The sequence below is a fragment of the Echeneis naucrates genome, chromosome 24 (genome assembly GCF_900963305.1).
Source record: "Echeneis naucrates chromosome 24, fEcheNa1.1, whole genome shotgun sequence".
Classification (NCBI taxonomy): domain Eukaryota; kingdom Metazoa; phylum Chordata; class Actinopteri; order Carangiformes; family Echeneidae; genus Echeneis; species Echeneis naucrates.
In genome coordinates, this window is record NC_042534.1 from 2,312,927 (window position 1) to 2,326,317 (window position 13,391).

Below are 13,391 nucleotides of genomic sequence, written 5' to 3' on the forward strand. Positions count from 1 at the left end.
TTTGGAAATGTGGGAATATTACAAAGCTTCAATTCAACAGAGACCTTAAATTTACCTTTATATAGATTCACAGATTAATATCACATCTTAAATTTTGCCTCTGCTCATCCGACCTCAGTGATTTAATTCATTTTGTACTTTTTTTGTTCTTGGATATTCTCGTCTTTTATTTTTTTGGTTTTATGTTACACCTTAGGGGACAAAAAAGCAAAACATAATTATTATTCCTCTGTGCATCATGTATGTACAGAAGAATTGACAATAAATTCTTTGCCATTTGTGGTGTGTATTGTCATATGTACAGTAAGAAACACTCTTTACTGTACAGTGAAATTCTTACTTTGCTGTCCACAATGCTGCCAAACAGAGAAAATAGATAAATAGAATAATAATAAAAAAATAGAAAATATGACAACCTCACTCTCTTATAAGATATCAGCGTCAGTTCATTCTTAATTAGACAGACAGATATAACTTTATTGATCTCCAAGGGGAGATAATTGATTGATTTTATTAGAAAACGCCTAAATTAAAAAAGAATGAATGAATGAATGAATGAATGACTTTAGTCGGACTCTGTTCTGGCCGGTTTAATCGAACTGGACCGCTTCAACGGCCGTCAGCGGCTTTTATACTGAGGCGCTAGGAGGCCGCGCCCCCTTTCGGCGTCTCCACCACTCAGAGCGCAGACCGCCCCCTCCCGCTCCGCCTCGGCCACGCCCCCACTCCCTTCCTGTGAGAGCGGGGTGGGCTCGGTCTGTCCGCGGAGACTCCCCGGTATGGACGGGCGGCTCGCTCCTCAACTTTTTACCGGAGAGCTCTCACCGGCGTCGGTCCTCGTTTCTCGCCGCCTGGAGATGGACCTCTGAAGGGAATAACCCGAGCCGGCCCCCCCCCCCCGCCGTGAGTTAACCGGACAGCCGAAGTTTGACTGTTGTTTTCTGGTTGTGGTTCCGGCCGCTGGAGGGGAAAAACGGGGAAAATGCCCGTTGCAACTCTTCTGCCTTTCACGGCGACCCCGAATAGGAAGTCCGCCAGCCCGACCTCCTTCAGGCTGACGGAGAAATTCATCTTGTTGCTGGTGTTCAGCGCTTTTATAACGCTGTGTTTCGGAGCCATCTTCTTCCTGCCGGACTCCTCCAAGCTGCTCAGCGGAGTTTTCTTTCATTCCTCCGCGGTGGAGACCAACACCCGCACCGGTCCGGACGGCGGCGACTCCGGGTCGGCCGGGAACGACGAGCGGGTCCTGGCCAAAATCAGGAAGGACCACGAAAAAGCTCTGCTGGAGGCCAAGGATACTCTCCAGAAACGGCCCGACGAGATTAAGCAGGACATTCTCAACGACAAGGAGAAAGTTGCCGTGGATAGTGCGGGTCAAGGTGGGAAGCAGGTCAATAATTTACCTTTCGTCGAGTATCACCGCCCCCCCGGGGCCACCGGGCACGAACCCCTGGACCCCGAGACCAGAGACAGACGGACCAAAGTCAGAGAGGTAAGGAGCCGCGGAGCTCCGGCGTCACCCCGGACCCCGCCGGGGTTCTCTCTGTTTTTAACGTTTCCTCCTGCCTAGATCGTTTTCGGGTCAGAACCAAGCCCCGATCGAAGCTGAATCCCCACCACCCACACCGCCTCTGTCATTCGGCGCTCGTGTGAAACACCGCTAAGCTGTACAATAAACACAAATGGATCTTTTCCCACAAAGGTTGCGCTGAGGAAAAGTCTGACATTACCCCGGCCAGAGCCGTGCCGTCGAGCACACAACAAGTACACAACTTGTGATCAGGCTGAACTACACATGAAACGAATGAATGAAAGCTGTCATTTTTCCTTTCTTTCTTTTTTTTTTTTTTAGCTAAAGGTTGTTTGTCATGCTGTGAAATGAGCGTGCGTCTGCCAGTGAAAGTGACTCCGGATTCGGCTGATTTTTTCAGCGAGGTTCGGCCTGACATTTAGAACCAACCTGCTCTTCGCCGTTCTCCGTGTGAGCCACGTTCAGTCTCACCGATATTTGTGTTCCCACCTAATTATCACTAATTGGGGTACTTTACCTTCATATGTGATGTCACAGTTATTTGCCCCCCCTCCTCCTAACAACACACACACACACACACACACACACACACATCTGTCCACACCTATGAGAGTAAAAGCGTTATCCCTGTTGCAGCCTGCAGCAGGGCGAAAGCACCAACAGGTAGCATGTCTGATGTTGTTGTTGTTGTGTGTGTGTAGTCTCAGAGGTGGTTTCAGGTTGCTGCTGGTGCTGTGTAGTCAGTCTGCTGCCTTCTGCTGTGGTGTTGTGATCCCAGTTCTGTCAAACAAACAAACAAAAAAACCCAACAACCAACATTTCGACCAAATTGAGGTGGCAGTAGACTTTTCCACAGTTTTCACATGGGGGTTCTCATAGATTTGCTCAGTGGAGTGATTTTATTTCCATTTAGTCATTCAGGTGTTAAACTGGGTCTCCCACACAGGGGACCATTGACTGAGTAAGAAGATTAGGGTTTGCTTTTCTGGATTTAGCACATGTGGCTGCTGGACAGATATTCAGACGAGCTGTTACTGGCTTTTCATTGAAAATAATTAGAAAATCTGTGATGTATGAAGGCAGTCATGACCTGACTTGTGTGAACAGCCCCAGGGGTAACGGTTACAGCACAGTTGATTGACGGTCAGTATTGACTAAAAGAACAACACAACTAATTTTTATAAGAGGAAGAGTTGTGAGAATCAATAATTAGTATCAACAAACCCAATAAATTGAGCAGTAAACATTAGTGCAGCTTTCAGCATCCTTCTAAGAATCAACTTATTAATATAATGTTAAATAAGAGTCTGAGTCAACCCGCCTGATTCCTGATGTTTGTGACTTTGAGATGACCTCATCTGAAAACACTCATGTGGTCCACTGTATAATCATGGCATTACACACATCACGTCAGTGAGGGGCCACACAGCTTGCTGATGGTTTGCATCTCCCAGTCAGCTGATTGTCATCACACGGGCCTTCTCGAAGAGGTTGGCTGCATTTGTCATGACATCTGCAGTGGTGCAAGCACACAACATGAGGGCTTCAGCTTTTAAATTAGACATTGTCTTTCATCCTTTCCAGTGCCAGTGTTTAAGGCGGAATAAAATGGTTTTGTGTTTATTTTTAATCTGATGAAGTGCGTGTTGATCAAAGAGATTTGGCTTCTTAATTTATAGCACACATAAATTTAACCGCGGCCAGTTAGCAGAGGAGTCAGCCATTTCTATCTGTTTCCATCTTTTTCTAAGTTTAGTGGAAACCCCAAAATAAAAATCCAAATCTTAAGATTATTTAATTCTATAAAAAAGGCAACATCTTGTGTTGGAGGTGCGTTTTTGTTACAACAGGCTCTGGGGCAGTTTCTTCTGGAGGGTTTTAGAAGCTCCAGCAGGATTCGCCAAAATGTAGATTCAGGCCACTACCTGCATACCCACTGTTCTGTCTTTAACATCATGTAATGATTACATTTTGAAATCTGTGGTCAGCGAACACATCCAGCAGCGCTTGACACCGTGTTTTGCCCGTCACCTGCTGGTTTCCTGTCAAAAGTGTCAGCATCACAATTTGGGGATGTAGGAGGTGCCGGATGAGTTGGCACAAAAACAGACCAGTTGCTGAGATGAGTTGTGTGTTCATTTGATTGTTATGAGTGTAAAAAGAGGTTTGTTTCGATAGTGCCATGTTCTGATGTGCTTTGTTAAGGAGCTACATTTATTTCTTTTGTTTCTTAAAATCACACAGATCCAGATGGATCACATGTCTCTGAAAGGTTATTTCATATCGCTACCGGTTAGTCATTAGTTGTGTAAATAACAAGCTGATCATTTAGTGCCCGTGTATTGATTCCTCCCACACCCGCTCATCATTCTTGAGTGACAGCTGGTCATATTGCAAGGTTTGTCTTGATTGTCTCTCTGCCAATGGACGTGCGGTAATCTCAATGTCAGCGCAGAATGTCCTGGCAGGAAAACAAGAGAAAAAAGCTGCCAAACCTTCAGCCTAATGAAGCAACTAATGAACACACTGTAAACGTTTGGGAGCAAGTGTTAAGACTTGAAACACACGTGGAAGAAGCTATGAAACATGGCGACGAGCTTGCCAGACATACCCAACAGCTCTACAGCATTTAATATCACTTTAAAAAGAAACGGTCGAAAACCTAGTTTGCTCTGCTTCTCATGAGGCACAACATACAGAGAAAACCTGATTGAAACGTCTTCCCAAACACATCGCAGCTGAAGATGAAGTGCTCTGTCAACAGATACAGACTCATGTTTTTATTAAACGATCATCCCCTTCTTTATGTTAATCGAGTGAACAGCCAGCTTTATTTCAACGAACCTGGTCAGCTCGTAACTTGTCGGAATACCTTGATTGATTTACCTGCCGATCGCCACCAAAACCGAAAACTTTCATAACCATCTAATCTGCTGGCCCTTGTCTCAGTTTTGGTTAATTTTTTTTTGTCTAAGAATAGAAGATGGAGAAATAATCTAATGTAATGATGTCCCGCAGCTGATGGTAATGCATACAGGAGGATTTTCATAAAATCTTTTGCTATTTCCTACCAGAGAAATCTTAGCGGTAGTTGTAAAAATGATATTGGTATTTCTAAAAATCAAATTACACTTTGAAATAATCTTAGAAGATGATGAAGGAAGTCACAGTTGTTAAAAGCAGCATAGACAGCATGTTGACTTCTTACTGATGCGGTGACTGGTTGATTTCCATCTCAAAGCTTGAATGATGATGATCTTTGAACATTTCCTTCTTAGAAGCATCTTGTGCTCCTGTGTTTACCTGCACCAAAAATAGACAGCTGGTTAACTCGTGCATAATGATCAAAGGACAAAATGGCTGCCGTAATTTGCAGTCAAAAATGATACAAGACAAATTATTCACCTCATTGTTATTCAGGTATTTTAAGCTGTACTCAAGCGTAGCTGCACCTGACAGCTTTAGGTTTTTAAGGCTCATACTCGTCTCCTCCCCAGATGTTGTATCTCTTTAATATTTCACCACCTTCTTCAATAAAGCCGAAGTCTCTTTTGACCAAACGCAGCCGCGCGAACACACTCTGACACGCCCCTGCCTCCATGACCTGATGGCCCAGTTTTATTCAGTCCAGGCTTCTGAAGGGTTTTGAAGATAAAGTCCTCTGATGCGTGCTTCTCACTCTCCTCCTCCACCATCTGACTCAGTCGTCTGGGGATCTGCCCCGTGCAGAGGACGGTCTGCTGGGGCTCCTCTGTAAAGGATAAATGGCTTGTTGTTAGTGACCGCCACAATCCTACAATCAGCTAAATCTGTTTGGCTGCTCCAAATCAAAGGCTGTTGGGAGAACCCCCCCCACTGCAGCCCCTCCCCCTCGCAGTCTGCCCACCGGGCTTTTGCTCGATCTCACAGGGGCAGCAGAGGGGGGGTGTGGATGGGGAAGATGCTGGATGCTAGAACACCTGTGTTATTTGACACAGTAAACTACTTCTCCCTTTGGCAGTGATATACTTGGTAGCAGCTTGGGCTGAATCTCATTTCAAGAATTCTTATCATGCACTGAATATATTAAAACTGTGAGTGGTTTTCAGTGAGACAGGTGTCTTTATTCCACATTAAAACCTCGTTTAATGGTCGTAACTGATGCCATAAGCGAGAATGAGAGTGAAAATGGCGGCATGAAGGAGCGTGGAAGTACAACTGAAAGTGAAGCTTTGTCGTGTATTTCAGTGGCAAGCACAGATGAACATGTGACACTTTGTGAATGCATCGGAGGCTACGTTTGGTGGTCTTGAATTAGATTCACACTTCCTGATTGTGCAGAGAATCAGTATTTGTGTAGGATACCAGTCTGACTGGTGTGTGTCAACTACACTGTTGATCTCTTGAAAGGCAGAACACTTTTATTTATTTATTTTTTTTGTATTTTTATCTTCAGCCAGCTTGGCTACAGAAAATCGTGGAATTTCATTTCAAAACCAAGCTGGCATTGAAATGTATCCCTCACACATTTCCACTCTTGTTGCCTACAACTTTTCACACACTGAATTAAAAAATTGATGGCTTTGTCTTGCCTTTTCCACGTCTTCCCGTTGTCTTAGTCCAGTTAGTTTACTGAAGGAAACAACTTAAAAAAATCATTACGTCCAGATGCCAAATCTCCACATTGAATGTAGGCTGTCTTTCTTTTCATATCATTGTAAGGTGTTTTTGCTTGTGTTTGCATCATTCAGTCACAGCAGGCTGCCAAACTCACTGTAGAGTGCGACCTTAATCCCTGCCTCCAGGTTAACTTGGATGAATTGATCCCAGAGTGATTCACTCAGCGAGGTATCCTGAGTGTACATTTGGGAAAACAAGGCACTGACATCAGGAGATAATGTGGATAATGGAGATGATATAATTGGGGCACATATTCAGGTTGGTATTCAGTCAATATCAGTATTGATGTAAACTGTTGTTTGAAAATCTAAATGTACCCAGATGATTGGGAAGTGGCAAGCTCTCCTGACACTCCCTCCAGGTTCCCAGGGGATGCCTGGAAGTACGTAAAGATCCACTTCAGAGGCCCGGCATTAACAGCAACATTATTTTAATCTAAAAATGGACCTGTTGCAAATTAAAATCACTCTCACCTTTCCTGCTTTGAGCAACCTCTGCTGTCTTGACCCAACATGTCCCGCCTGGTGTGTATTTGTGATATACTGAGGTGGAGTCTGTTGTTGTATACAGATAAGATGCAAATGAGTGTTTGATGAGCCATAAGGACAGTTTGTTTTCAGTACTAACTCCTTTCAGCTCACAATCTTAAAAGGACGATTGCTTAACATCCTGTCAGCCCATCAGCACCTCTTCCTCTTTGAAATACATGTGCATGCAGAAAAGAAATTACGCAATCACACACGCACATTCACATGGATTACAGACGGGTGTGTTGAAAAGGTTTCTCTCGCCTGTTGAAACCCGACGGTTGAGGAATGATGAAACATCAGTGTCTCTCTCTCTTTGTGCCTCTACATGTCTGTCATTTCCTTTCCTGCCAATCTCGCCCTCTTTGTCCCTCCTTGGTTGAAACTTCTCTCTTCCTCTGCTGTACTGTCTGTTGTTTTTGTCCATTCCTGATATGACTGTCATTCTCCACCATGCATGCATATGAGGGCGTCACTCTCTTTATCACCCTTCACAGGCTGAAATGAAAGTTTCAGTTTCTGTCTCTTTCTCAGGCTAACTTGGCACCCTTTAAGTCCTATTTCTGTCGCGACTGTTTGGACTAATTGCTTCTGATTCCCTGGTTCTATTTCTTTTCTTAGAGTTGAAACCAGGTGTGTGTGTGTGTCAGTCAGACAGAGTTACTGCCGGCCCTCCAGGTGCTCTGTTTAATTGTCTAATGGATATAATAGCTGCAGTGTTTACAACCAGCTCTGCTGCGTCCTGCGTGGCTACTGTGCGTTTGTGTACATTGATGTAGTTGTGTACAGACTGAGAACGGAAGCTCTTTTCATTTCTAGGACTCAAATCAGCATGCAGAATCCATCAGCAGCTACGTTTATCTGGAACCTTTCATGTCAAACTGCTTCACAGCCCAATCAGAATGAAAATACCTGCGTTCATGCTATCGGCTCATTCAATGAGCATGAAACTTGTGTCTGTGGAGCTGAAACGATGTGTTGATTAAGTCGATCGCCTGGAAATTAATCAGCAAATTATTTGATAGTCTGTAAAAGAAGAGGGAGAAAGTTTTCAGGCAAAAATGCAAAAGACTCATCAGTTCCAGATTCTTAGGGAAGAGTTGTTGATTTTCTTTCTCATGCATGAGAAAACAATGAAGTTTGTGAAGGCCTCACTTTGGCTTAAAACAAATCTTTTTCATTACATTCAGGCATTTTTCACAGTAGACACAGATGATTAATTAAAGAAATAGTCACTCATTAATTGAAAAACAAAATGAACGCACGCTGAAACAGCATTTTCTTACTCTAGCTCCTCAAATATTTGGGAATTTTCCAAAGGAATTCAAAGGAATTTGAAGCTACCACAATGGATTCACTGAAATTCATCTGTAAATTTAGAAACCATTACTCAATATATTTGAAATGATAAAATGGGAGTGACCCAGAGACTTTTGTCTGTAACATATCAGGATGTCCAATGTGTACCTTGTGAAGACAAATCATTCAGCAGCTTGAGGCCAAGGCCAGGATGCTGGCTACGAGTGTTACATGAATACTGCATGGTGTTGTAAAGTCAGTGTAAATATATAGTCATCGTAGATGGCCCACAAGGCTTTAGATATTTTAAATCCATATATTAATATGGATTGTTGAAGCACAGCTCTCTGAAGCCGGTGTGGATCGATAGTGGTCGGATTTCAGGGGGGTTACACGAGGTTGGATCAGGGGAGGATGAGGCTGAGGATGAATGTACTTGCTCCGAGTTGTTCGCCTGCTGCCTCCGGCCTCGAGTTCTCGAGTTCCTCGAGCAAGGAATAAAGACTCCAGAGTGACTGATGAGGCCATTTTACACGTATATACACTCAAACAGTCACTGGATGTCTTTTTGTGTATTTGTGTGTGCCTTTGTGTAGTCTAGCCATAGCCGGGGGCGAGCCCCAGCATCCCTCACACCATGGATGTGGAGATGATGGTATATTAAGTTTTATTGCCTTTATAATATAGTGTGTCCATCTCACAGGTCCAGCTAGTGCTGCTGATGTATCTGTTCTCACAGCCCCCTTCCCGCTCATGCATAGTCATTGAGCATTAATTCGGAAAAAGCTTGGAGTAAAATAAATGAAATGGATCATTATTACTATTACCAAGTATTTGTGCTGCAGGTCAAAGCACGAGCAAACTTTGAAGCTCGGATAGGAAACTGTGAAATACACACACTCTCTCTCACACATTGCCCTTGACATTACAGCCAGGATTGTCATGGACATGAAAAGTCTGGGAAAGTTAAAAATGCACATGAACTTCACACCGGCGGTGCTGTGCTGGCACACTCTGCCTGCTGACACAGAAACTTTCAGCAATTCAATTTCAAATAGAAGAGGCCGATTTTACTTTTAATTTTTGGAGTTTTTCCTGATTTGTGTCTATTTTCGCTGGGGATGTACTGGGAACGGATATTTGATGTTCCACAGTCAGTGAATGCAGCCTGGTCAGGTTTCATCACATGCTTTTCAGCTTTGGACCAATGAAGCTTTATCACAGGTTGGCCTTCGGGCCATTCTTCACCCCACATCCAACAAATAGTCGATTAATGAATGTTGACTCACAATTCAATCCCTGCCAACTGTTTATAAAATTGTAAAATAAAAGCATCAAATATTGAAATAAATGCTTATGCAGATATTTAGCTGTTATATAACACATACACAGACTTTTTGCAGATTGGTGGGATACCGCTTGTTGTAATTGCGGTTTTAGGAAGTTCAATTTGTTTGGAAAATGAGACAAGACTAAGTGTTCCCTCTACAATGTCAACACGAGGGTAAAAGGCAGCTAAGTACATTTTTGCCTTGGGCTTAATTTTGTGATGCATGAAGGCAGCAGGTGATGCAATTTTAAACAGTTAAGATTGAATGTTTTTAAGTGCTGGCAGCGTGCCACTGAGGTTAAATGACCAGAATGTGTAGTGTGTTGTAAAGCTGTTGTTTTGTGCCTGTGGAGGTTCGACACTGGCTTCAGTCATTCTGCGGAAATATAATACTGTACGCTGGAAATAACCAGCAACATGGAACGTCACTAACAAGCCATCGATAACCGCTCAGGCTCACCTCTGTTTAACTCTTCTGTCCTTTCAGCTTCCACCATCAACAGGACCCCCACATTAACTGAGAGACTGTTCTGTCTGACTCAGGTCTTAGATGTTTCAGTTGAGCAAGGACTGACATTATTTATTTCTTTACCACCCAGACCTCTTGTATGTACAAGCTGACATTTCCAGCTAAAGGTGATCTTGCAACTTTGCTTTTCTTGACTGAATCCTATCAATAGACCACAGGCTTTCGCCTGCAGTGGGAAATGAACCTGGTGTGCGTGCGTGTGCGTGCGTGTGCGTGCGTGTGCGTGCGTGTTCTTCCACTTCATGCTGTGTGCAGCAGTCTTATTGACAGACTCCAGTAGCTCTACAAATGTGACCATGTTTTATTTGGTGTTTGAGGGAGTTATGAACTCTCCATGTTTCTTCTGTTATTTTCTTTGTGTTACCTACTGCGTGTCTCTTCGCACACAAAAAATATACATATCGTCACTTTGTAGTAGATTTGTCTATATTTATCACTTAAGTAGAAAGCCAAGGCAACTGTCAAACAGCATACAGCAGAGTTGAGAGCAAAATGAATAGTAAGTAATCCAGACCAGGGCTCCTCTTTGGTCCGTGCTCCACCCCTTCACCAATGTGGGTACAAATCAGTTCAGTGTGTTTTGCTGTCAAATAAACACACAACCTCCTCGGTGAAGCCGCTCCTCCCCACTGACTTGATCCCTGTCGACGACTTGAGACAGAACTATGATTTGAGAAATGTTTTAATTGATACTCTGTGAATCTGATCACGTTGTAGTGGAGAGTTGGTGACAGCGCCACACACTCCGCATCTGTTTCCCATTAAGAGGCTCCCGCCTTTAGTAGAAGGTATTTATTGTGAAACGTGCAGGATGTGAGCTTCATTAACAGCAAGGCAACACGGAGAAAACAGACTCACCAGAAGTCCGTTAAAATGGGAAGACCTGGCAGTGATGGAGACGTTGTTGAACCATTATAGCTCGTACAATTTGTTCTGTTGTCAGCCCAGCTGTCATTTACTCTTCACCTCAAAACACGGTAAAATCAAAAAGTACACATCAGACATTATTCACAGTGGAAGCAGTGTCGGACAAAGAATGAATAGAAATTTGCCAAGCACGCTGCAGACGAGGCATTCTGCACATTGCTTTTTGCATCATTAGCAGTCTGAAGAAGGCCTGCGGCATTATTAGCATTTGTTTGGGCCGTACAGTGATGTATGCTGAGCAGAACAGTGTCTCTGCCTCGTTGGGCTTCAGGTGAACACACACACACACATGTTGGATCTGTGGGCTGCTGTTGCCATTAATGACCGTTCCTTGTGCGATTGCTGCAGCTGTTGTATTACTGGGGCCAGGAGGTGCAATCTGTCTTGTCTTGCTCAGGGATCGTGCACCACTAACTCGTTAGCTTTCCGAGGCTATTGATTTCTCTTACAATAACTCCCAAAGTGTTGTGTTATATTGGAGAGCGGTCACTTTTCAGGTCTGCACAGGACAACATGAATCCAGGGAAATAAGGGGTTTTGGGATTTGACAAAGGGCAACAGGGTGCATGAAACACATAAAGGTTGTGTGAGACACTTGATATCAACAGTTCTTCTCACACTCTCTGTCCTTTTAGTCGTCTCAAAATATGGCGATTTTACGATTTTTCCTTAGCACCTCTCCTACTTTCTTTTTAATAACAAGATGTATAACAATTTGAAGTTGAAAATTGGTGTTTGATTTTTAAAATGAAAATGAGTTTGTATTTGCGTAACTACAATCGATAAAACTGTTGAATTATCTCATTGTTGAATAAATTGAACTGTTCGTCAGCCCAAAAGAGGACAAGAAGATAAAGTTAATGATGTCCTCATGTTTAGATTCATGAAGGAAATATATTACCTTTCAACTTTATGTTCGTATAAATAGAAGGACAAACTTCATCCTGACACCAAAGGGCAACATGACCTAATTATCTGTGTGTCTTTGGCCAGACTTAGTTATCCTGGCCTGCTATGGCGCACAACACAACACAAAACTGACATGACATGTTTCATTCTCCATGCCAACAACTCAAGTTGGAGCAGCAGTGCTTTAGTACTTTGCTAACTGGTACCAACATGAAGAACTCCATGTTTTAAGTTCTCACACAAGACCAGTTTTACTGGACGCACTTCAGTTATTGAGAGAGAAGTATGCTGAGTGGAAGAAGAGCAGGAGGAGACGGCAACAGATTTATTGTTAGTTTCATCTTGATTTGTGTTCCAGTTGAGTTACTGCTGTTTTATTTTGCTCTGTTGGACCATAATTAATGGTACAATGTTTTCTGTGATACGAAGACAGTGTCCACTGCAGACACTTGACCTTTCTGCCAGTCAGAACAGCTCAGTAAAAGCAAACAGTGCTGAGAATCAATACTTGGCCCCAAAACTGCACCGAATTTACAGACTAGGTAACGGTTGCATGTGAATGCATCATTATGTTCATCTCTCTTTTCAGCAGCATTAACACACAAACGTTTCTTTCTCAAGACGAACAAGCACACAGAAAGACACAAAAAGAAAATGTGAAGATGCTCGAAAAAAAGGATGTTTCTCGTTTGGGCGACACTCACTGGGATGGCAGCCAAATTTCCAACCATTACACACACACACACATCTGTTGTCGGAGATGAGCTCATTGTGTATCATCAGCTGATCACATTTCCCATTCAGGATCTGGTTTCCTGTTCTTTCACTGTTTTGTTTGGAGTTCACCCACCTGTGCTTGCCTCTAAAGCCATATCTGTGTAAAGATGAGATCGCGCACACACACGCACACTCAGGCAGACAGAAAAATTTGCCTTTTCACACAGCCTGTCAACAAGATGCCAACTTTTCCTTGGCAAATGTGAACACAAACAGGCTGCTTTCAGATGCTTGAGCTGGTTTGGACGTGAAACCCTTCAGGCTGCGAGTCTCCAGAGGGGCTCCAGTGTTTTTCTACCAGGCTTGTTGCCCATTGACGGAGATTGGTGGGGTGGTGCTCTTGGATATTCAATATTAATGTGTCCCAAGCACTGTTGGGGTTATGGCCGGCTGGTTCATTCTCCCTAATCCAATTCGCCCTAATACCCGGAGTCATAGCCTGTCAATCTCATACTCCATTTATTTTTCAATCTTCCATTCTTCCTTCTCTGCTTTTTCTTCCCCTTCTATGAGAAGGCTGGCATTTTAACACTGCAAGCTCTTCCACCCTGCATATATATTGTATTTGTTAAAGTCCTGATGATCTCAGAATCTTACAAACGTGTTTATCTGAGGTATGGAGCAGTGTTTGAGCATGAGGCATCCCATCCGTCTGCATCATACGACAAAACACAATTTCTTCATGTGAAAACAGCCACATTTTGAGCATTTAATTCATTTTTCAGCAAAGCTTGGTTTGTTTATTTCACAATTTGTTCACTGTTGCACACACAAGTCAGGTTTTTTGTCTTCTCTCAAATAGACAAGCAAATAGAGCAATGAGGTGGTGTATGCTCGGAGGCATTTTCATTGTTGGACATCGCTGTGTAATTAGTGTTTGGTTTGCGAAAGTTGCAGGTAATT

At 43.2% G+C, this 13,391-nt stretch overlaps 1 protein-coding gene across 1 annotated transcript in view; it reads left to right on the forward strand.

Moving 5' to 3' along the window:
- Positions 1-746: 746 nt before the first annotated feature.
- The window catches only part of man1a1 (mannosidase, alpha, class 1A, member 1), a 98,624-nt gene continuing 85,979 nt past the window's right edge, over positions 747-13,391 (forward strand). The window contains exon 1 of the mRNA XM_029496920.1: positions 747-1,492. Coding sequence (XP_029352780.1) covers positions 983-1,492 — 510 coding nt within the window. The 5' untranslated portion in view covers positions 747-982. The remainder of the gene's footprint in view (positions 1,493-13,391) is intronic.